This window comes from Eulemur rufifrons, chromosome 9, assembly GCF_041146395.1.
Source record: "Eulemur rufifrons isolate Redbay chromosome 9, OSU_ERuf_1, whole genome shotgun sequence".
Lineage (NCBI taxonomy): Eukaryota > Metazoa > Chordata > Mammalia > Primates > Lemuridae > Eulemur > Eulemur rufifrons.
This window is the reverse complement of record NC_090991.1, coordinates 8,634,196-8,654,678: the sequence shown is the minus strand read 5'-3', so window position 1 is coordinate 8,654,678 and position 20,483 is coordinate 8,634,196. Positions and strand designations below refer to the sequence as shown.

At 48.5% G+C, this 20,483-nt stretch overlaps 2 protein-coding genes across 6 annotated transcripts; one reads left to right on the top strand and one right to left on the bottom strand.

The window, feature by feature from the left end:
* Positions 1-179: 179 nt before the first annotated feature.
* Positions 180-2,889, top strand: GPS2 (G protein pathway suppressor 2). The gene is made up of 11 exons (XM_069483296.1): positions 180-219; positions 433-595; positions 975-1,084; positions 1,177-1,289; positions 1,422-1,501; positions 1,593-1,675; positions 1,842-1,995; positions 2,099-2,188; positions 2,275-2,354; positions 2,443-2,538; positions 2,706-2,889. Exons 2-11 carry the CDS (start codon positions 502-504, stop codon positions 2,787-2,789), a joined length of 984 nt encoding a protein of 327 aa, XP_069339397.1. The 5' UTR covers positions 180-219; positions 433-501; the 3' UTR covers positions 2,790-2,889.
* A 214-nt stretch (positions 2,890-3,103) lies between these two features.
* On the bottom strand, positions 3,104-8,629 carry EIF5A (eukaryotic translation initiation factor 5A). 5 transcript variants are annotated; one of them, XM_069483290.1, is made up of 6 exons: positions 8,512-8,629; positions 5,830-6,015; positions 4,480-4,584; positions 4,148-4,279; positions 3,928-4,001; positions 3,104-3,753 (listed from the first exon to the last, which is right to left on the bottom strand). In XM_069483290.1, the coding sequence occupies exons 1-5, from the start codon at positions 8,578-8,580 to the stop codon at positions 3,939-3,941; spliced, it is 555 nt and encodes a 184-aa protein (XP_069339391.1). In that variant the 5' UTR covers positions 8,581-8,629; the 3' UTR covers positions 3,104-3,753; positions 3,928-3,938. The 5 variants fall into 5 exon arrangements, with proteins under 5 accessions (XP_069339391.1, XP_069339393.1, XP_069339395.1 ...); XM_069483292.1 differs by lacking the exon at positions 8,512-8,629 and adding an exon at positions 7,879-8,016; XM_069483294.1 differs by lacking the exon at positions 8,512-8,629 and adding an exon at positions 7,516-7,660.
* Positions 8,630-20,483: the final 11,854 nt, after the last annotated feature.

Below are 20,483 nucleotides of genomic sequence, written 5' to 3'. Positions count from 1 at the left end.
CCCCCGGCGCTGCTTGGCCAAGTTAGAGGCTGAAAGCGCCAGCCGACCCCGCGTGCCCTGCCGCGGGCACCTGTCCCAGCGCGCTTCCGCCTTCTCCCCTCGCCCAACCCGCGAGGTCGGCGGCCGCCGCCGCGACTCCGGAAGAATTCGGGCCGGCCGCCGGATGTGACGCAGGGTCGAGGCGCGCCGGAGGCCGCGGAGAAAGCGCAGAGAACGCGGGTAGGGGGGGCCGGCGCCGGGGCTGGCGAGGAAGGGGCGGGGGCGCGGGGTCAGGGACCCCGGCGCCGCCCGCGCGAGCAGGGGAGCTGGGGCTGCGGGCCCGGCCGGGCGGCGGGCGCCCAGGACGCGTGACCGGGGCGGCGAGCGGGCTGGGCGGACGGGCTTCCGCCTCGGCCAGGCGCGGTCCTTCCCTGAGCGCCCGCCTCCCCACAGGCTCGGTCTGAGGTCTGGCAGTCAGTGACAGAGCCGGGCGCCCACGGCCCGAGCGCCCCCGGCAGCACCATGCCTGCACTCCTGGAGCGCCCCAAGCTTTCCAACGCCATGGCCAGGGCGCTGCACCGGCACATCATGATGGAGCGGGAGCGCAAGCGGCAGGGTGAGCTGAGGCCAAAACGGGAGGACACACGGCCCAGAATGGCTCCGCTGTCCCAGGGCTGGCCTCCACCCACGGCCAGACCAGTGCGCCCGCGGCCGAGGCTAGAGGAGGGAATGAACAGCCCCGTTGTGGCGGGAGTTAAGAGGCACGGTCCAAGCTCCAGAACCCTTGAGTCGGGAAGGACCTTGGAGAGCACCTAAGAAAGCCTCCCTCTCCCTGCCCCCTGTAGCAGCGAGGGGAAGCCTGTCCCCTCGAGGGAAAGAGCCATTACCAGGAGCACACAGGCATGTTGGGATAAGTAGTTTTGATGGTCTTCAGTCTGTAACATTTGAATCATTTTCACCACCCTGCCACTTCCCCATACTGCCTGATTCTCCAGAGGAAGAAGAGGTGGACAAGATGATGGAACAGAAGATGAAAGAAGAACAAGAGAGAAGGAAGAAAAAGGAGATGGAAGAGAGAATGTCACTAGAGGAGACCAAGGAGCAAGTAAGCAATCCCTTGATCTCTCCCAGCTCTAACTTCTTCCCTTGGCTCTCCCTGCCTTCATGTTCTCCTCCCTGCCCCGCCCCACCTCCCAGATTCTGAAGTTGCAGGAGAAGCTTTTGGCACTACAGGAAGAGAAGCACCAGCTTTTCCTGCAGCTCAAGAAGGTTTTACACGAGGAAGAAAAACGGAGGCGAAAGGAGCAGAGGTGGGATCAGAGAGCTAAAGATTAAAATGGGGGCAAAGTGGAACTGGGATCAAATGACAAAAAAAGAATTGCAGTTTAACAGAGGGAGAGGGCACCTGTCCTTGACTTTGACCTGCCTTCCTTTCACGCCAGTGACCTGACCACCCTGACATCAGCTGCGTACCAGCAGAGCTTGACTGTCCACACAGGAACTCATCTCCTCAGTATGCAGGGTGAGGACTGAAGAAACCACTTGACAGAATGGCATCTCCTGGAGGTTGCAGCCTCCCTTTTCAGCATCTTGAAGCCCTTCTCCCTTTCTAGGGAGCCCTGGAGGACACAATCGCCCAGGTACCCTCATGGCAGCTGACAGAGCTAAACAGATGTTTGGACCCCAAGTGCTTACGGTGAGAGAAGTAGGATTGGATGTCCAGCCCCAGTTGCTTTTCTCTACTGCTTCCACCCAAGCACTTACTGCATGGGGGAAAACGGGGTGTATAGAGATATACACAAGTCACCGGGTTTCTGCTCTCAAGGGGTTTGCAGACTGAGTTCTCATTCTCCCTTCCTTAGACCCGGCACTACGTGGGCTCAGCAGCTGCTTTCACGGGGACCCCAGAGCATGGGCAATTCCAAGGCAGCCCAGGTGGCGCCTATGGGACTGCTCAGCCCCCACCTCACTATGGGCCCACACAGCCAGCCTACAGTCCTAGTCAGCAGCTCAGAGGTAAGTGATGGAATGAGGAAGGGGGGGTTTCCTCAAAGCCCAGAGGGAAGAATGTTATAGAGCAAAAGGAGGTTCTGACCTCTGTGCCTCCTGCCTTTCTCAGCACCTTCAGCGTTTCCTGCAGTGCAGTACCTATCTCAGCCACAGCCACAGCCCTATGCCGTGCATGGCCACTTTCAGCCCACCCAGACAGGTGACAATACCCCATGCAGGAGCCCTAGCTCCATGGGTCCTCCTTGTCTCATTCTCTACTCACTTCACATAACCTCCTCCACCTAGGGTTCCTCCAGCCTGGTGGTGCCTTGTCCTTGCAAAAGCAGATGGAGCATGCTAACCAGCAGACTGGATTCTCTGACTCAGTGAGTATGGAACCTTGGGAGGTCATGCTTAGGGCCATGCGAGGGGGAGTCCCCAGTATGCCTCAGGTCCTGACTCTGTTCTCTGCAGTCCTCCCTGCGCCCCATGCACCCGCAGGCTCTGCATCCAGCCCCTGGACTTCTTGCCTCCCCTCAGCTCCCTGTGCAGATGCAACCAGCAGGAAAGGTAAGGATAGTAATCTCTGTGCTGCCAGGAAAACAGGATTAGGTAGGACAGGTGGCCCATACCATCTGGTTTTCCCTTCCTCCTTGGTGGTGGTTATCAGTAAGGGTATTAAGTGGAAGGGAGAGTGTCTGCTGACAAAGCCTTTCTTTTGTCACCATCACCACCAGTCGGGCTTTGCAGCTACCAGCCAACCTGGCCCTCGGCTTCCCTTCATCCAACACAGCCAGAACCCAAGATTCTACCACAAGTGACCATCAGATTATATCCTCAACCTCACAACCCCCACCCCACCATGGGTTATGGTGCCCCCTCCTGTGTGTCCCAGGCCAATAAAATCTACCTGTCACTGCCCCTGGCTGCTGCTGTTTGTGTTGCCTCCAACTCTCCAACTGTTTGGAATAGGCCAAGGTTGCCTGGAGGGTGGGGGGATGGCTGGCAGGTCCACAGCAAATCAGAGTGAGACAGTAGGTTACAATGACTTCAGTGGCAAACTTCAATCTATTTCTGCTTTCCAAATGCAAATTCCACTCAGCAAATAACCATTTGATTCAAATAAGCAGCTGAGTTGGGGGCTTCATATTAAACTTGTAGTTTTATTGAGGTTTGATTTTAACAAATTTGTCGGGGAGAGAACCCGCAGGAAAGGGTAAAGCCCATGGGGGCAGGGCCCTCCCAGATGCCTGAGGAGGGGACAGGTCCCCTCCCTTCTCCTCCTCTTCCCTCCCCATCTAAAGGGGTTTGGGAGAGAAATAGGGGAGGGGGCTGGTCCCCAGTCTGTGGGGGTGGTACTTGGGGTAAAGGGCTATGGGAAATAGGGGACCAGACCAGCGATGAGTAGGGAAGGGCACAAGACCATTTACCAGAATCCACAGCTTTCTGATTCCAGATTGAATAAAAAACAAAAACAAAAACAAAAACAAAAAAAAAAAAACAACTAAACCACAAGCAGCACCCACCTCCTCTCCCCCACCAGGGCTGTAGTGCGAGGGGAGAAGAGGCGGGCAGCTTCACCAAGGCCATGGCTTGCTCAATCCTGGCCAAGGGAGCTGGGTGAAGGGCAGGGGCTCCCCGACAGATTGAGGGGGTGGGGGAAACCAAAATAAAACGTCAAATAAATTGTGTATGAGTCCAGCCTAGGGCCAGGCCAGAGCCGGGCCAGGCTGGGGGAGGGGGCCTCTGCAGACTCGGAGGATCACTGCTGCCACCACCGCCACCCTAGGTAGGAGAGAGAAACCATGTAAGACAGGATATAATACCTTCAACAGCAAGAGAATGGGAGGATAGAAGCAGGCTAGGGGCAGAAAGCCTGGAACAATTAAGAATAGAGCAACTCTTTAATGAGGACAACAAAGTGCTTGAAGGGAGATGGTGAGGAGTTTTGTCACTAACCTGGGAGCCAGTTATTTTGCCATGGCCTTGATTGCAACAGCTGCCTCCTCTGTCATGGCAGACAGCACCGTGATCTGGAGGAGCAAGGGGGACAGTCAGCAGACGTCTGGGCTCAGATGAAGAAGCACAAAGAGCAAACTGAGCACAAAAGAGGGGCGATAATACTTTACAAGGTCTTCAGGTTAAAAAAAGAAAAAAAAAAGGGAGGGAAGCACCTTACCAGGATCTCTTCTCCACAGTCATACTTCTGCTCAATCTCCTTGCCAAGGTCTCCCTCGGGCAGACGGAGGTCCTCTCGCACCTCCCCGCTGTCCTGGAGCAGTGATAGGTACCCATCCTGGATGCCAATCAGCTAGGGGCAGACAGGGAAGGAAGCTGAAGGTAGGCTGAGGGCAAAGGTTCTGACGGACAAACTGGGGTGACAGCAAACTACTAATACCAAATATCCTCTCCTGCCATTTCCTTCCTCTCTCCCAGCACAAGCTCTCCTGGTCAATTCATGTTTTCCCCACACAGACCACTAACCCATCCTCATCCAGACCATCTACATACCTGGAAGTCATTCCTTTTGATATTGGGGACATCCATATTATGAGTTGACGGGCAGATATCTTCATATTTCTTCCCAGTAAAGATGTCAATACCAACCAGGTGAACCTGTATGTATGCATCACAAAGAGAAACCCAACCAAACTCTAGGATGGAGGAGATAAAGACTTGTCCTTGGCTGGTGAGGGAAGTCAGACTACATTGTTGGGGTAAAGGTCAGGAGAGTTGAAATTGAATCAGTCAACTCATGAAAGAAACACTAAAACCTTTTTTTAAAAACCGGAGGCGAAAAGACCACCATTGAGATTGGGTTTGACAGCACAAGGGAAAACTGTAGGGCAGGTTCAGAGAAGTAGTTACCTTGACAAAAATACAATGACAAACAAGATGCCCAGGGGAACGGGAGGAGTCTAGGTAAAAAGTTTGGAAGACTTTTCCAAACACTGGGACAAGGGGCTGAAAACTTGGGAAATGAGAAAGGGAGAAGGGAAAAGGCGGGGAAAATAGGAAAAATGTTAAAGGAAGAGAGCTGAAAAGAAAAAAGGACTGGGAGGGGGGAGATTAGAAAGAACTATGCAGTTAGGAAATAAAGAAACCAAAAGAGCACAGAGAAGGATCTCAACATTGAGGAATAAGCAAGATCAATGTCAAGTCAACAGAAGACAGAAAAACTGATTAGGGAACAAAATTGCAAGAAATTCAACGAGAATGGACCAGGTTGAAATCTGGGGGGAAAAACAAGTCCGAAGTGACAAGGGAAGCACCAGCAAGAATGTTAAGACCCAAGAAACCATGGAGGGTCAAGAACCCAAGAAAAGTGGTCTGGGGCAAGCACAGGCAGTCTGATTCTACATCAGAGTCAAAGGGAAAGCTAGAACTGGGGAATGGGGCAGCAAGGTGATTTGAAAGCTCAGAGCTAACACTGGAATCCTTCCAGGGGAAGGCTGCATTCTTTGTTAGGAACGGAGAAACCCTTGAAAGAATGATGGAAACGAAGAGCAGCTACAAGCCTCAAGGGAAGAGAAACAAAAAAGGTAAAAGCCAGGAATAAGGAAGGAACAGCTGAATAGCTGGGGCATAAAGGCCCACGAAGAGAAGAGACTGGCACAAAGCTGGAGAAATGGAGGGACTACCAGAGAATTATGAGGGGATGGAAGAGTAACCACAGAAGAGGCTGAAGACTGGGGAGCAGGTGTAGTAGTGTCAAAGGGCTGAGTGCTGAACAAAAGGAATGAGACAGTAAAAGCAGAGCTAAAGGCAGGTAAAGGGCCAGGACTCATGGCAGCTCACTGCCAGGAGCCCCCAGGATACCGGAGGTGTGCGGAAGGCAAGATGTGGAAGTGAAATTCTAACCTTGGCGTGGCCGTGCTTGCCCGTCTTCGAAGTAGACATCTCGACGATCTTACATGGCCGGCCTTTGAGCACCACAAAGCCATTCTTACGTAATGCTGAGCACTGCATTGGGAAGGTGGCTGAGGCCCCTGCATCTCCTGTCTCGAAGTCCAAATCATCTGCCATTTTAAGAGGCTTCGATTCCAACTAGAGCCAAGAAGAGAACTGGCGTAAGGATGGAGATTAAAAGGACCTCCAATCTATCCCATTTCTCTCTGGAAACACTGCTTCATTTTTCCCAACTCTTTTAATTCCATTACCCACGTAAAATAAAGCCACAGTTCCTGGATTAAATACTGACTGGACTCAAATATACTTAAGAACTGTGTGTGTATGGAAGGAGGGAATAACTGTGTCTTCTCCCCAAAATGAAAGCTAAAGTAGTAGCTTGGGAAAGGAAGGCTCCAGGGAGTTAGCATGCCAAATCTCAGAGATGAGGAAAGGCCTACTTCCTGGGAGGGGGGAGGACTCAGGTGTTACTTGCCACTGAAACCAAACCACCCCTCTTCCCCACACATAGCCAAGGCTATAATTAGGTGAGCAGCTAGGATCCAGCAAAAGGGTGTGGCTAATGGGGGGGAGGGTGGAGACCGGAGGACAAGGCCCCACCCATCTGTTACACTCCCCTATCCACACACAAACCAGTCACTGACACAGGAAACCGCAAGGCCTCTTTGGGGGATTCCCGCCTTGCCAACATGCACTTGCAGATGGAGTCAAGGGGAGAAAGTAAAGTTATTTCCTAAATGATTCCCGACCAAACACCTCGATCTCAGTTCCCAAAGGGAACCCAGGAACCCAGCCTCTCCCGGAGGGCCCTCCCACTTTTCCCAGGATGCATCTGTCCTGTCGGCTTTTCAGGCCGGGCCTGTACAGTCTGTAGAAAGTGGGGGAATAGGGGGTAGTGAATGACAATAAAATGAAAGCAAAAGGTCGGTAGTAGTAAGTAGCAGAAATCATACAGGCTGGTAGAGTTAAGGACTCTAAAACCTAGCAACTCTCAAAGCAAATACCACAGGAAGACGGTGACAAGGTGAAGAGCCCATATCACAGTGGGAAACTCCTCTGCCCAGTACTTTAAGACGCTGTCGGTACCGGGTGGCAGAAGAGTTGGGCTTCTGTCCAATTGCCCTCAGTTTCCCCATTTCTACAGCCTCCCACTTCAAAGAGTGCCACTTACACCTGGCTGGCCACCTCACTTCACAGGATAAGGGGAAAGCTCCAGGGCCCATGAGATTGGGGAGCGCTAACATATGCCTGCAGCGGGCCCTCTCGGGCGATCAAGATCTGCGCCTCCGGCTTCTCCCACTCCTCAAATTCCAGGATCCCTCTGACCCCCACAAGGACTAGGTCTCCCGGCGCTGGGGGCTGCCGGCTCCCGCCCACCATGTGGCCGTCGGGGCTTCCGGCGGCTGGGACCTGGGGGGAGGGGTCCCCGCGCTGCCATGCGGCCCCGGTCCACCTTCGGCCATGCGGCCTCCGACCCCGAGGGCAGCCTCCCGTGGGGGGCACTTCCGGTGCCGCGGCCGCCCCCTCCTCAAAGGCTGCGCCAAGCAGGAGCCACGCCGCCTCCCCTCCCCCACGCCGGTCGCCAACACCCCCCCCCCCCCGTAACATGCCCTCTCACCGAACAGCCCCCTCCCCCACCTCACGTGGCTGCAAGGCACCCGGTCCTCAGCGGACCAGGTACACTTGTCCCGGCGAGCCGATCTGGCCCCTGGCCCTCGCCCCGGCGTGGCCGCCTGGCGGCCTCTCCCGCGTGGCGGCCTCGCGGCTCGCCGTCCCCCGCCCTGCGTCGCTCCAACGTCACCCGGCCGGCCCCAACCGTCACCCTGCGCGCCAACCGGGGCGCGCTCCCGCGCCTCTCCGCACCTCCCGCGGCTCCCGGACCGAACCCGTGCGGCGGTGGCCGCCGCTCCCCTCTGCCCCCTCCCCGACCCCCGCGCAGTTCCATCTCTCCTCCCAGGCCCAAGCCAAGGTTCCGCGCACGCGCGCCCTGCCAGCTCTCACCTCGCGCGAACGCACTGACTCGACCCCGTCCGCTCGCCGCGAGCCCAACCGCTACCTCCGAGCCCGCTGCCGCCGCCGCCGCCGCCGCCGCCTCTACCGCCGCCGCCGCTGCTGCACACGGGTCTTAGTACGCAGGCGCCGACTCCCCACTGACCAACCAAGCAGCCCTATGACAGCCGCGCAAGCGTGCTATCTATCTCCTCCGCCCTCCACCCCCGCACTGCGCAAGCGCATAGACCCTCCCCGCGCTCCACCCTCCCTCCCACCTACCCATCTAATGACGCGCATACGTGATCCCGCCCCTCACAAATCCCGAGCCCTTCCAACTAGTCGGCAACGCGCAGGCGCACCCGGTTTTTTAAGCCCTTCAACCTCCTCTTCCCTCCCCTTGGTATACCACTCGCCCTACCGGACAGTCATTACGCCTGCGCAATAAAGATCCCTGCACTCCACACCCTCTGAAGGAAACGCCTCAGTCTCAGAACGCATGCGCTTAGGGAATCCTAAACGCCCCTTCCACCTCAGACGTCGCCTGTACGCCGGGCGTTGAAAGACCACGCCACTGTGTCTTCTAGAACGCATGCGTCCTAGGAAACGCCCCACTTTGGCTTTAACTGGACTTAGATAACTCACACGTTTCAGAAAACTTGCGCTGTGGGGTGGGCCTCTTGTCTTGGAATCCTTCCCCCCAGTTTCACACATGCGCGAGAGATCTCTTTCCGTTCCTCTCTTCCTAGCGCGCTAGTGTGGTCGTGTTACCGCCCATTTCGGCTTCACTTCTCTAAACTGTACGCCTCTGCTCTGCCATAGAGTTTCACCCGGCGAGATAGAGCGGTCCTGTACCGGCCACCATCTTGTTTAGTCTTCGGTCCGTGTTGGTCCCTATGACTTCCATAGAGGCCTTTCCGCTCTTGAGCAATCCTCAATAAAGAGATTTAACATAGCATTTCTGGTTTTTTCCCAACTGTGCTCTACAATTTACAAAAGAATTGCCTACCACCTCCCTTAGAAAAAATTCTCTGTAAAGAAGTGTGGTATGTTAAACTACATTAACATTGTCTAAATCATAGAAGATAACCATGAAGCTGGAAACAAGCTATCTCCCAGAGTTTATTTCCTTGGCCCTGATCTTACGGAAGAAAACTGCTGCTTTTCCTGAAACTTTGTAGTCTTCTTCCTCCAGTTCCTGGGTTTCTAGCACTAACTTCACAGCTACCTTGTTTGCTCCAGTAAGGTAGATAACAGGACAGTGAAACCAAGATAAGCGACTAAAGATCTCAGCTTGAAATCTCATTTTTGTTTTGTATCTTTGAGAATTTACTTCAAATCGCTCTGCCTTAATTTTCTTCCCATAAAATGAGGATAACAAGGACATCTAAACAGCCCAATTCCCCAGGGACATGTAAAATCCTTTGACATGATATATGTGAACTACAAACACTAGCTTCAATTACTACATTTGTGTAGCGTGTTACACCATCACCCCCAGCTTCTTCCCCTCAATTTTCTGAAATTCCTGTCCTTTCCTTTGTAAAAACCTTCCTGAGTGCATTAAAAGTCCAACTCCTGCTCTTCTCAAAGATGTATTGTTCATATGACCCAGCAATTCCACTCCTATGTATAGACCACCTAAACAATTAAAAAGAGGTTCTCAAAACAAATCTGTGCATGTGAATGTTCACAGCAGCACTCATTCACAGTAGCCAAAAGGTGGAAACAACCTAAATGTCAGTCAGCAGATGAATGGATCAACAAAATGTAGTATATCTGTATAATAGAATATTATTCAGCCATGAAAAGGAATGAAATATATGCTACAACTGGATGAACCTCAGAAAATATTATGCTAAGTGAAAGAAGCCCAGACACAAAAGGTCACATATTCTATGAGTCCACTAATGCAAAATATCCAGAATAGGTAAATCCCTAGAAACAGAAAGCCCATTGGTGGTTGCCAGGTGCTACGGAAAGCAGGGAATGGGGAGTAACTGCTTAATGAGTATGGATTTTATTTTAGAGTGATGAAAATGTTTTGGAATTAGATAGAAGTGGTGGTTGCACAACATTGTGAATGCACTAAATACCACTGAATTGTTCATTTTAAAATGGTTAATTTTGTACCCTGAAAAAATGGTTAATTTTATGTTATATGAATATCAGTAAAAAAAGAAACCTGTACACAAAGGATCTAAGCAGCACTATTTATTTCCTAAAAAGTGGGAATAACCCAAAGAGCCATCAACTGATGAAGAGGTAAATAAAATATGGTATATCCATACAATGAAATATTATTCAGCAATAAAAAGAAATGAAGTACTGGGTACATGCTACAACATGGATGAGCCTTGAAAACATTATGCTAAGTGAAAATCAGTCACAAAAGACCACATAGTAGTCCATTTATATGAAATGTCTGGAACAGACAAATCCATAAAGACAAAGCATGTTAGTGGTTGCCTAATGCTGAGGGATTTGAGGAGAAATGGGGAGTGACTGAAAACGGGTAAGGGGAAGGTAGGGGTGCCTTTTTGGGGTGATGGAAATGTTCTAAAATTGACTGAAGTGATGGTTGCACAATTCTTCAGATATTAAAAACCATTGAATTTTACACTTTCAGTTGGTGAATTGTACAGTATGTGAGTTATGTCTTGATAAAGCTGTTACTTAATGTATTGGCATCTTTGTACGGGGACAGTACATACTATGCATAATGTGACAGTCCTAATTTGTTCATTTCTCTGAGACCATGACAAAGTGTCCAGCTGAGCTAAGGCTAAGGCACAAGCTCCATGATATCAAAAGGGGGCTGAAGGATCACAGCCCCCAAGAGCTTACTAGAAGAGGCATGGATAATCTTGACAGAAGACTGAGGCATAGAAAGACAAGGGCAAAGTAGCCTAAAGTGTTGTAGAGTGATAAGATAGTCAGCACCTGGGAAGAACACAGGTGACATTGTATCTATGGGATCACCACAGTCCAGGATAGAGTCCTCAGCTTTGAAAGCCCCATCATTTTACTTTGCTGACTCAAGTCACTTCTTCAGGGAAGCCTTTCTTGACCTAGCAGACTACGTCTGCTTCTTGTGTTATACATTCTCATAACAAACATTATAGCATTTACCATAGATTGTTGACATTCATTTATTTGTGTAATTGTTTTATTAATGTCTGTCTTTCCTCACTAGAATGAACCTGTATAAGGGATGGGAACTTGTCTGTTTTGTTCACCACTGTGTCCCCACTTCCTAGAATTATGCCTGATAAATACTTGGTATAGCATAAATATCAATTTAATGTTGAATGAAGGTACATCTGACTTAAGCTAATCAGACTCACAAAAGATTGACAAAGAAATGGCAATATCAATGTATTTATAAATGAAATGGCCATGGGCAACAGAACATCCATGTTAGTTGGTCCATCTGTCCATTCTTTCTATGAGAAAATGTAAGTGGAAAGACTAAATTCAGTTAAGGAGGCTTGAAATGCAGGCAAGGTAATTAGCTGCACCTACTTCATGATTAGCACCATATAACAACAAAAGCATAGTGCACTTGTGTTCAGTGTAAAAATGGCCTGTTTGCCTTCCCTTCAAGAAGAATCCTGGAATATTAGTAATCCTGGAACAAGTCTCCCCTGAAAACTATTGAAGAACCTCTCTCTCTCTTTTTTTTTCTGAAATGGAGTCTTGCTCTGTCTCTTGGTCTAGAGTGCCATGGCATCAGCCTCGCTCACGGGAACCTCAAACTCCTGTGCTCAAGTGATTCTCCTATCTCAGCCTTCTGAGTAGCTGGGATTACAGGCACGTGCCACCATGCCTGGCTAATTTTTCTATTTTTAGTAGAGACGAGGGTCTCGCTCTTGCTCAGGCTGGTCTTGAACTCCTGAGCTCAAGTAATCCTTCTGCCTCAGGCTCCCAAAGTGCTAGGATTACAGGTGTGAGCCACTGCACCCTGCCTATCTTTTCTAATTTACATATTGAGTATTTCTCTGCTGTTCACATCAAAGTCTCTTTCTTGAGAACTGATTCAAATATAATTGATAGTATTCTAGCTTGTCTTAATGACAGACATTCACATTCCTTCATCATTCCTTTCCTACATTCTTGTGGTTACAACCTCTCATCAAGATTAGAATTTAGATCTTTTTTCAGTTTGTTTTTTAGAGACAGGAGGCTCACTATGTTGCCCAAGCTGGAGGGCAGTGGCTATTCACAGGCGTTATGTGATCCCACTACTGATCAGCATGGGAGTTTTGACCTCCTACATTTCTCATTTGGACCGGTTCACTCCTTCTAAGGTAACCTGGTGGTCCCCCAGTCCTGGGAGGTCACCCTATTGATGCTGGACTTAGTGCAGACACCCAATTGGCATAGTACACTACAGCCTAGAACTCCTGCTCAAGCAATCCTCCTGCCTCACCTTCCAGAGTAGCTGGGGCTACAGGTGCTCACCACCACACCCAGCTGAATTTAGATATTCTTGAAAACTCTCCAGCTACCCTTCAATACATTGTCAATGGCTTTGGATTATGTATTTGTACTGGCAATTAATCTCACTCATTATGTCATCATTTCTTTCTGAGAGGGTAACAGTTTACAGGGCACTCATATTCTGCTGAGAATGAGGTTTGCCAAGTGAGTATACTTCTGTTCTGGTGGACTTTCCTGGTAGAGTTAGTTTTGTTTTTGTTTTAATGTATATTTCATTGTGTGTGTGTGTGTGTGTGTGTGTGTGTTTTGTTTGGTAGACTTTTAAAACTTTTTATTTTGAAATTTTAGATTTACACAGAGTTGCAACGATAGTACAGTGAGTTCTTTAGGAAGCATTGATGAAAAGTGTTTTTTGGGAATTTATTTTATTTATTTTTTATTTTAGAATATTAAGGGGTGATGAAAAGTTTTGAATGAAATCCTACTTAAACTATTCAAAAAATCGAGGAGAAGGGAATACTCCCAAACTCATTCTATAAGGTCTGATATCAAAACCAGATAAAGACACAACAACAACAAAAAAGAAAACTGTAGGCCAATATCTCTGATGAACATAGATGCAAAAATCCTCAACAAAATACCATGATCAAGTGGGATTCATCCCAGGGTTGCAAGGATGGTTCAATATATGCAAATCAATCAATGTGATACATCATATCAATAAAACAAAAGACAAAAACTATATAATCATTTCAATTGATGCTGAAAAAGCATTCAATAAAATTCAACATCCTTTTTTTTTTTTTTTTTTTTTTTTTTTTTGAGACAGAGTCTCACTCTGTTGCCCAGGCTAGAGTGAGTGCCATGGCGTCAGCCTAGCTCACAGCAACCTCAAACTCCTGGGCTCAAGGGATCCTCCTGTCTCAGCCTCCCGAGTAGCTGGGACTACAGACATGCACCACCATGCCCGGCTAATTTTTTCTATAGATATTTTTAGCTGTCCATATAATTTCTTTCTATTTTTAGTAGAGATGGGGTCTCGCTCTTGCTCAGGCTGGTCTCGAACTCCTGAGCTCAAACGATCCGCCCACCTCGGCCTCCCAGAGTGCTAGGATTACAGGCGTGAGCCACCGCGCCCGGCCTTCAACATCCTTTCATGATAAAAAAAACCTCTCAAAAAACTGGGTATAGAAGGAACTTACCTCAATGTGATAAAAGCCATATGTGACAGACATACAGCTAGTATCATACTGAATGGGCAAAAACTGAAAGCCTTTTCTCTAAGATCTGGAACAAGACAAGGATGCTCACTCTCACCACTATCATTCAACATAGTACTGGAAGTTCTAGCTAGAGCAATCAGACAAGAGAAAGAAAGAAAGGGCATCCAAATTGGAAAGGAAGAAGTCAAATTATCCTTGTTTGCAGACGGTATGATCTTATATCCAGAGAAACCTAAAGACTCCACAGATGAAAAAACTATTAGAACTGATAAACAAATCCAGTAAAGTTGCAGGATACAAAATCAACATACAAAAATCAGTAGCATTTCTATATGCTAACAGTAAACAATCTGAAAAAGAAACCAAGAAAGTAATCCCATTTACAATAGCTACAAATAAAATAAGACACCTAGGAATAAACTTAACCAAGAAGTGAAAGATCTCTATAATGAAAACTATAAAACATTGATGAAAGAAATTGAAGAGACACAAAAAAATGGAAAATTATTCCATGCTCATGGATTTGAAGAATCAGTATTAAAATGTCCATACTACCCAAAGCAATCTACAGATTCAATGCAATCCCCATCAAAATACCAATGATATTCCTCACAAAAATAGAAAAAATAATCCTAAAATTTATATGAAACCACAAAAGGCCCAGAATAGCCAAAGCCATCCTGACCAAAAAGAACAAAACTGGAGGAATCACATTACTTGACTTCAAATTATACTACAGAGCTGTAGTAACCAAAATAGCATGGTACCAGCATAAAAACAGACACATAGACCAATGGAACAGAATAGAAAGCTCAGAAATAAATCCACACATCTGTAGTGAACTTATCTTCAACAAAGTTGCCAAGAACATACAGTGGGGAAAGAACAGTCTCTTCAATAAATGGTGCTGGGAAAACTGGGTATCCAAATGCAGAAGAATGAATCTAAATCCTTATCTCTTACCATATACAAAAATCAAAACAAAATGGATTAAAGACTTAAATCTAAGACCTGAAACTATAAACCTACTAAAAGAAAACATTAGGGAAATGCTTCAGGACATGAGTCTGGGCAAGGACTTCTTCAGTAATACCACCAAAGCACAGGCAACCAAAGCAAAATTGGACAAATAGGATCACATCAAGCTAAAAAGCTTCTGCACAGCAAAGGAAACATTCAAGAAAGTGAGGAGACAACCCATAGTATGGGAGAAACTATTTGCAAACTACTTGTCTGACAAGGGATTAATCACTAGACTAGATAAGGAGCTCTAAAAACTCAATACAAAAAAATCAAATAATCGAATTAAAAAATGGGCAAAGGATCTGAATAGACATTTCTTAAAAGAAGACATACAAGTGGCCAATAGGTATGTTAAAAAATGCTCTGGTCTTGTGCAGTGGCTCATGCCTGTAATCCTAGCACTTTGGGAGGCCGAGGCGGGAGGATCACTTGAGGTCAGGAGTTTGAGACCAGCCTGAGCAAGAGTGAGACCCTGACCCTACAAAAAATAGAAAAATTAGCCGGGCATGGTAGTGCATGCCTGTAGTCCCAGCTACTCGGGAGGCTGAGGCAGGAGGATTGCTTGAGCTCAGGAGTTTGAGGTTGCTGTGAGATATGGTGACGCCACTGCACTCTAGGCCACTGCACTCTAGCCTGGGGTGACAGAGTAACACCTTGGCTCAAAAAAAAAAAAAAAAAGTTCAACATCAGTAGTCATCAGAGAAATACAAATCAAAACTATGAGATATCATCTCACCCCAGTTAAAATGGCTTTTATCAAACAGACAGGCAATAACAAATGCTGGCGAGGATGTAGAGAAAGGGAACCCTCCCACACTGTTGGTGGGAATGTAAATTAGTCCAACCACTATGGAGAACAATATGGAGATTCCTCAAAAAACTAAAAATAGAACTACCATATGACCCAGCAATCCCATGCTGGATATATCCCCAAAGGAGAGGAATTCAGTATATGAAAAAGATATCTGCACTCCCATGTTTATTGCAGCACTATTCACAATAGCCAAGATTTGGAATCAGTGTCCATCAGTGGGTGAATGGATAAAGAAATTATGGTATATGTACACAATGGAATATTCTATAGCCACAAAAAAGAATGAAATCCTGCTGTTTGCAACAACATGGAGAACATTATGTTAAAATAGGCCAAGCACAGAAAGACAAATCTTGCATGTTCTCATTCAAATGTGGGAGCTAAATATTAAAAACAACTGATCTCATGGAGACACAGAGTAAAAATGATGGTTATCAGAAGCTGAGAAGGATATTGGGAAGAGGCGGATAAAGTGGGGATGGTTAGTAGGTGCAAAAATGTAGTCAGATAGTTAGATAGAATGAACAATATGTGATAGCACAACAAAGTGACTATAATCAACAATAAGGTAGGGTACACTTTAAAATAACTAAAAGAGTGGAATTGGAATGTTCTAACACAAAGAAATGATAAATGCCTGAGGTGTTGGATACCCAAATTACACTGATTTGATTAATTCACATTGTATGTTTGTATCCTATAAAGATATACAATAATACTTATAATAATTAAAAATTTAAAAAAAGAAAAGTTTTGAGTGGGAACCAATGGTGCAGTGGAGACTCCTTGTATAGGCTACAGTGCGCATAAGAACCAATTGTACATATCTCTTACCAGCTCCACATTCAATAATGTCTTATTGACGAGGTGTAGTGGCTCACGCCTGTAATCTCAGCACTTTGGGAAGCTGAAGTGGGAGGATCACTGGAGGCCAGGAGTTTGAGACCAGCCTGGGCAACATAGCAAGATCTCATCCCTACAAAAAGTAAAAAAAAAAAAAATAACTGGGCATGATGATGTGCACCTGTAGTCCCAGCTACTTCAGAGACTGAGGTAGGAGGGTCACTAGAGCCCAGGAGTTTGAGGTTGCAGTGAGCTATGATCATGCCACTGCACCCCAGCCTGGGCAAGAGAGCAAGGCTCTGTCTCAAAACAAACAAACAAACAAACAAACAAACAAACGTCTCATTGGTAGCTTGAAATTTGGCCACGGTGGAAGTATTTACACCACAGAAATTGATAGATGTTGCAAATAAACCCCTACCCCCAATCCAGATGTGGATGGTAAACATTTAGCAGCACACCACTGATAGGGACCACTGATAGGGGATGGTGGCTCTGATGTATAATATAAACAGTGACGTTAGATCAGGGTAGTTCAGCGACGGTGTGAGGGATGGGCTGAAGGAGCGAGACGCTGGAGGTAAGAGGGCCCTTAGAAAGCTGTCGTGATCATTCAGACACCAAGCAATGACGGTGTCCTGAGGAAAGCAACATTTTAATGACTGGACCTTGGAAAACGGATGGAATTGGGGGAGAGGTAGAAACGAGAGTTCAGGGCATCACAGACGGCGGGAACAGCGAGAGCAGAGGCACGGAGGAAGATGAGCTCAGTGAACAGAGGAAGAGAGTCATGGGGCGCTGGGTGGGGAGGGCAGAGCTTGTAAATGAAACGCAAAGCGGGGAAGGGAGGCCTGGGCCAGATCATGGAGTGTTGAATCTGTGTGAAGGAGCAGGGTCTTTTCTTCTGTAGGTAGCCACTGGTGTGGCTGTGGCCTAGGGAGCTCACGCCAGCCACGGGTGACAGAGCAACCAAAGTGGAGCCCGACTGGAGACAAGAGATCAGTGAAGAACCTCTGACAGCAGCCCACGTGAAACAAGAATGAAGGTCTGCGTCAACGCAGGTGGTGGGTGAGGCAAGGAGGAAAAGAGTTTTACCTTCTGGAGGCGTCATGCGTGGAACTCAGTGGCTGACGGAATGAAGATGAAGTCAAAGGGTAGGTCAAAGCTGCCTTCAGTCTGTGTGACTGGAGAATGTAATGAATTGATCGAGCCATTCCGAAAGACGAGTGCAGTAAGAACGCAGGGCTTAGGAAATTCTCTGAAGGTTCTGGGATCCTGAGGGATTTTTGCTTGTTTGTTTGTTTGTTTTTGAGACAGGGTCTCACTGTATTGTTGGGCTAGAGTGCAGTGGCGTCATCATGAGTGATCTATTAAGTGGCAGCTACTTAGGATCCAAGTGTGGTGAGCTTAGCAAGCCTGCTCCTTGCCCCACAGTTGCGAGGGGGAGATAATCAGATAATAAACAAATATATACGTAACTGTGGTCTGTATGCTCAGGCCAGGGCTAGGGTATCCACCTTGAGTAATAGGTTTATGGATGGTAGTTGGTTTGAGAGCAGGAGGAGCACCCTGAGGAGATGCCTGAGGGATCTTTTGTGACTCTGACTTTGCTTCAAGAAGTTAAGCAAAAGAGGGTGAAAGTGGAAAAGAACGAGCCTGTCTGGGCCTGGAGAAAGGCGCCTATCCAACAGTCTGCCCGTCCTCTGTTCCCAGAGGCCTTGCAGAAGCTGGGTGCTAGGGAGTGAACTGGAAAGTTTCTTAGAAACTGGACCAAGCTGGTAAGGAATAGGGCTGGGGACAGAATGTAGACCCAGCTTGTGGAGCAAAGCAGCACATGGAGGCAGCTGACTATGGAGTGTTCACTGTGATCATTCATTTGCTCATTCATGCGCCCTCCAGCGGGTGACTGAGGGTGCCAAGCCCTGTGACCAGCAGGGGAGATTAAGAGGTAGCCAGGTTAGCTGGGCAGGCGTGATGGCACGCACCTGTAGCCCGAGGTACTCCCGAGGCTGAGGCAGGAGGATCACTTGAGCCCAGGAGTTTGAGGTTGCAGTGAGCTGTGATGACGCCACTGCACTCTAGCCTGGGTGACAGAGTGAGATCCTGTCTCAAAAAAAAAAGCAGTAGGTGGGCAACTGCAGAGCTGACTGATACTGCCCACTGCCAGGATTGTCCGGCTAAGTGAGCCCATGGTGGGACCAAACCCAGTCTGAAAGCCTGTAAGGTCTTCCTGTAGCTGAGACACCAGAGCTGAGGACCCCAGAAGAAGGATTGGCTCTCATTAGGGTGAGGGAAGGTCTGGGAGTTATGTGAGGAAGGATAAAGATATATTAGCTGGATATCAATCCTTCTTGGCTGGTCCAGACCCATGAAAGGGCGATGACATTTGCATTGAGAGAGGAAAGAGGCAGAGGGCAGGTTGGGCCCTTGTTGTAAGGGCCAGATTCAGGACCTGACTCCAGTCCTCTCCAGCCTCTGGTGAACCCTCGCACCCACATATAGGGTGCCCTGATTTCAACCTGGGTCCCAGGCCCTAGCATCTGCACCAAATCACTTGGTCACTTCGAATCCCATTCCTGCCTACCCCCTTTTCACCTGGCCAACTCTCAGGTGCTTCCCAGAGCTGTGACTTTCAGAACTGGGATCTGGCTTCACCTCCTGCTGAGCCATCTCTGACTCTCCGCCTGACGTGGATGGCATTTTCCCTGCCTCGCAGCTCCTGTGCTGCCCCCAATAGCACCTGTCCTACAGAACAGCATCTGTCTGCCCCACCAGCCCGCAGCTCCACAGGTATCCCCGGCACCAGCCCAGAGGCTGGCTCTGCTTGGCTGTCAGTGTCTATGGAATGGGCACTCCAAGCGGGAGAAACTGCCGGATGCTCAGAGGGAATCAAGAAGGAAGAGCGATGTGAAATAGGGAACCACGGGTTTGAATTTAGAGATGGCCACACTTTGGGGGCCACCTGGTCCTGACTGGCCTGAAAAAAGGGCCAAAACCTGCATGCCCTCCTCCCCCACAGCATTTGTCTCTTCTCTTCTTCAAGATGCTTCGTCCAGCTTAGAATATCTGATTCTTCTTGGCACTGGTGCCCGCAATTTGTCCTTGGAAGAAAAAGGGGTCTGGACAGCTCAAAGATGAATGGGACTCACCAGATCCTACTGTCTACAAGGGGGAAACTGGCCTGGGAGATGGACCTCAGACTAGAAGGAACATTTCCCCTGCATGCGGTCCCAGTCTCCTGTAGAGCAGAGGGAATGTCCCCACCTCCCAGCCCTGAAGGAAGAAGAAGTCCTCCAAGTTAGCCATGAGGTTCACCTGGGCAGTCCATCTTAGGGGCTACCTTAGCTCCCCAGACCAAGCTGGGAATATCAGTGTTTGATCCGAGAGGCCCCAAAGACCTGCCTGTCCAGGAAAATACCTTCCCACCCTCGCCACCTGCTGGAGCCTGCCAGGGAGGCCTAAATCCCCACCAGTGGTTTCAGTCCTCTGCGATGATTCAGTTCAACCAAGAATAACCCAGCAAAGGGCTTTAGCCACCCACTCAGGGGCCACTCAAGTCAGAACGAGTTTCCACCTGGATTCAAGTCCTGCCAGAATTCAGCTCCATCATACCTATCCTCTGGAGGTGGCCTGCACTTCCCAAACACAGTCACACCTTTCCTGCTCCTGGGCCATTCTCTATTTGTGTAACACTGACCCAGTCACTTAGCCTCTCTGGGACTCAGTCTTCTCATCTGTGAGTAGAGAGAGAGCAACACTCACGTCATAGAGAGCTCCTCCAATTCTGGGGCTTGAAGCACCGCCTGTGTTCATGACTCCAAATGTGTGACTCCGGTCCTGGCTTCTCTCCTGAGCTGTAAACTCACACCTCCACCTGTTTGCTTGAGTTCAGCCTACAAGCCCCAAACCAAGACCCTGACAATATTCCCCCTTGAGGGTTCTCCACTGAAACGAAGAGTATCATCAGCATCATCCACCCTTGTGTGCTCAGGCTAAAAACCTAAGTTCCTTCATTCCTTTTCCCTCACTCCAATCCAGTCTGCCACTAAGACCTGCAGACGCTATTTCCAAAACACATTTTAAACTGATCCACTTCACAGCCCTCACTCTAATCCACGCCCCTGTCACCTCTGACCCCCTCTAATCTATCTCCCATCGACCAGCCAAGTGATGTTTTAAAAACATAAATCCAGTGGAGGAGGCTGTGTGTATGCAGGAACAAGGGGTATACGGAATCTCTGTATCCTCTACTCAGTTTTGCTGTGAGCCTA

Excerpts from the sequence above, each read along its gene's own strand:
- GPS2 (XM_069483296.1), top strand. The coding sequence starts at position 502 with ATGCCTGCACTCCTGGAGCGCCCCAAGCTTTCCAACGCCATGGCCAGG. Across the intron at positions 596-974 it reads GCGGGAGCGCAAGCGGCAGG|AGGAAGAAGAGGTGGACAAG; the intron begins GTGAGCTGAGGC and ends CTGATTCTCCAG. Across the intron at positions 2,355-2,442 it reads AGACTGGATTCTCTGACTCA|TCCTCCCTGCGCCCCATGCA; the intron begins GTGAGTATGGAA and ends TGTTCTCTGCAG.
- EIF5A (XM_069483290.1), bottom strand. The coding sequence starts at position 8,580 with ATGTGTGAAACTGGGGGGAAGGATTCCAAGACAAGAGGCCCACCCCAC. Across the intron at positions 6,016-8,511 it reads GCGCAAGTTTTCTGAAACGT|TTGGAATCGAAGCCTCTTAA; the intron begins GTGAGTTATCTA and ends TCTTGGCTCTAG. Across the intron at positions 4,280-4,479 it reads TCAAAAGGAATGACTTCCAG|CTGATTGGCATCCAGGATGG; the intron begins GTATGTAGATGG and ends GTCTGCCCCTAG.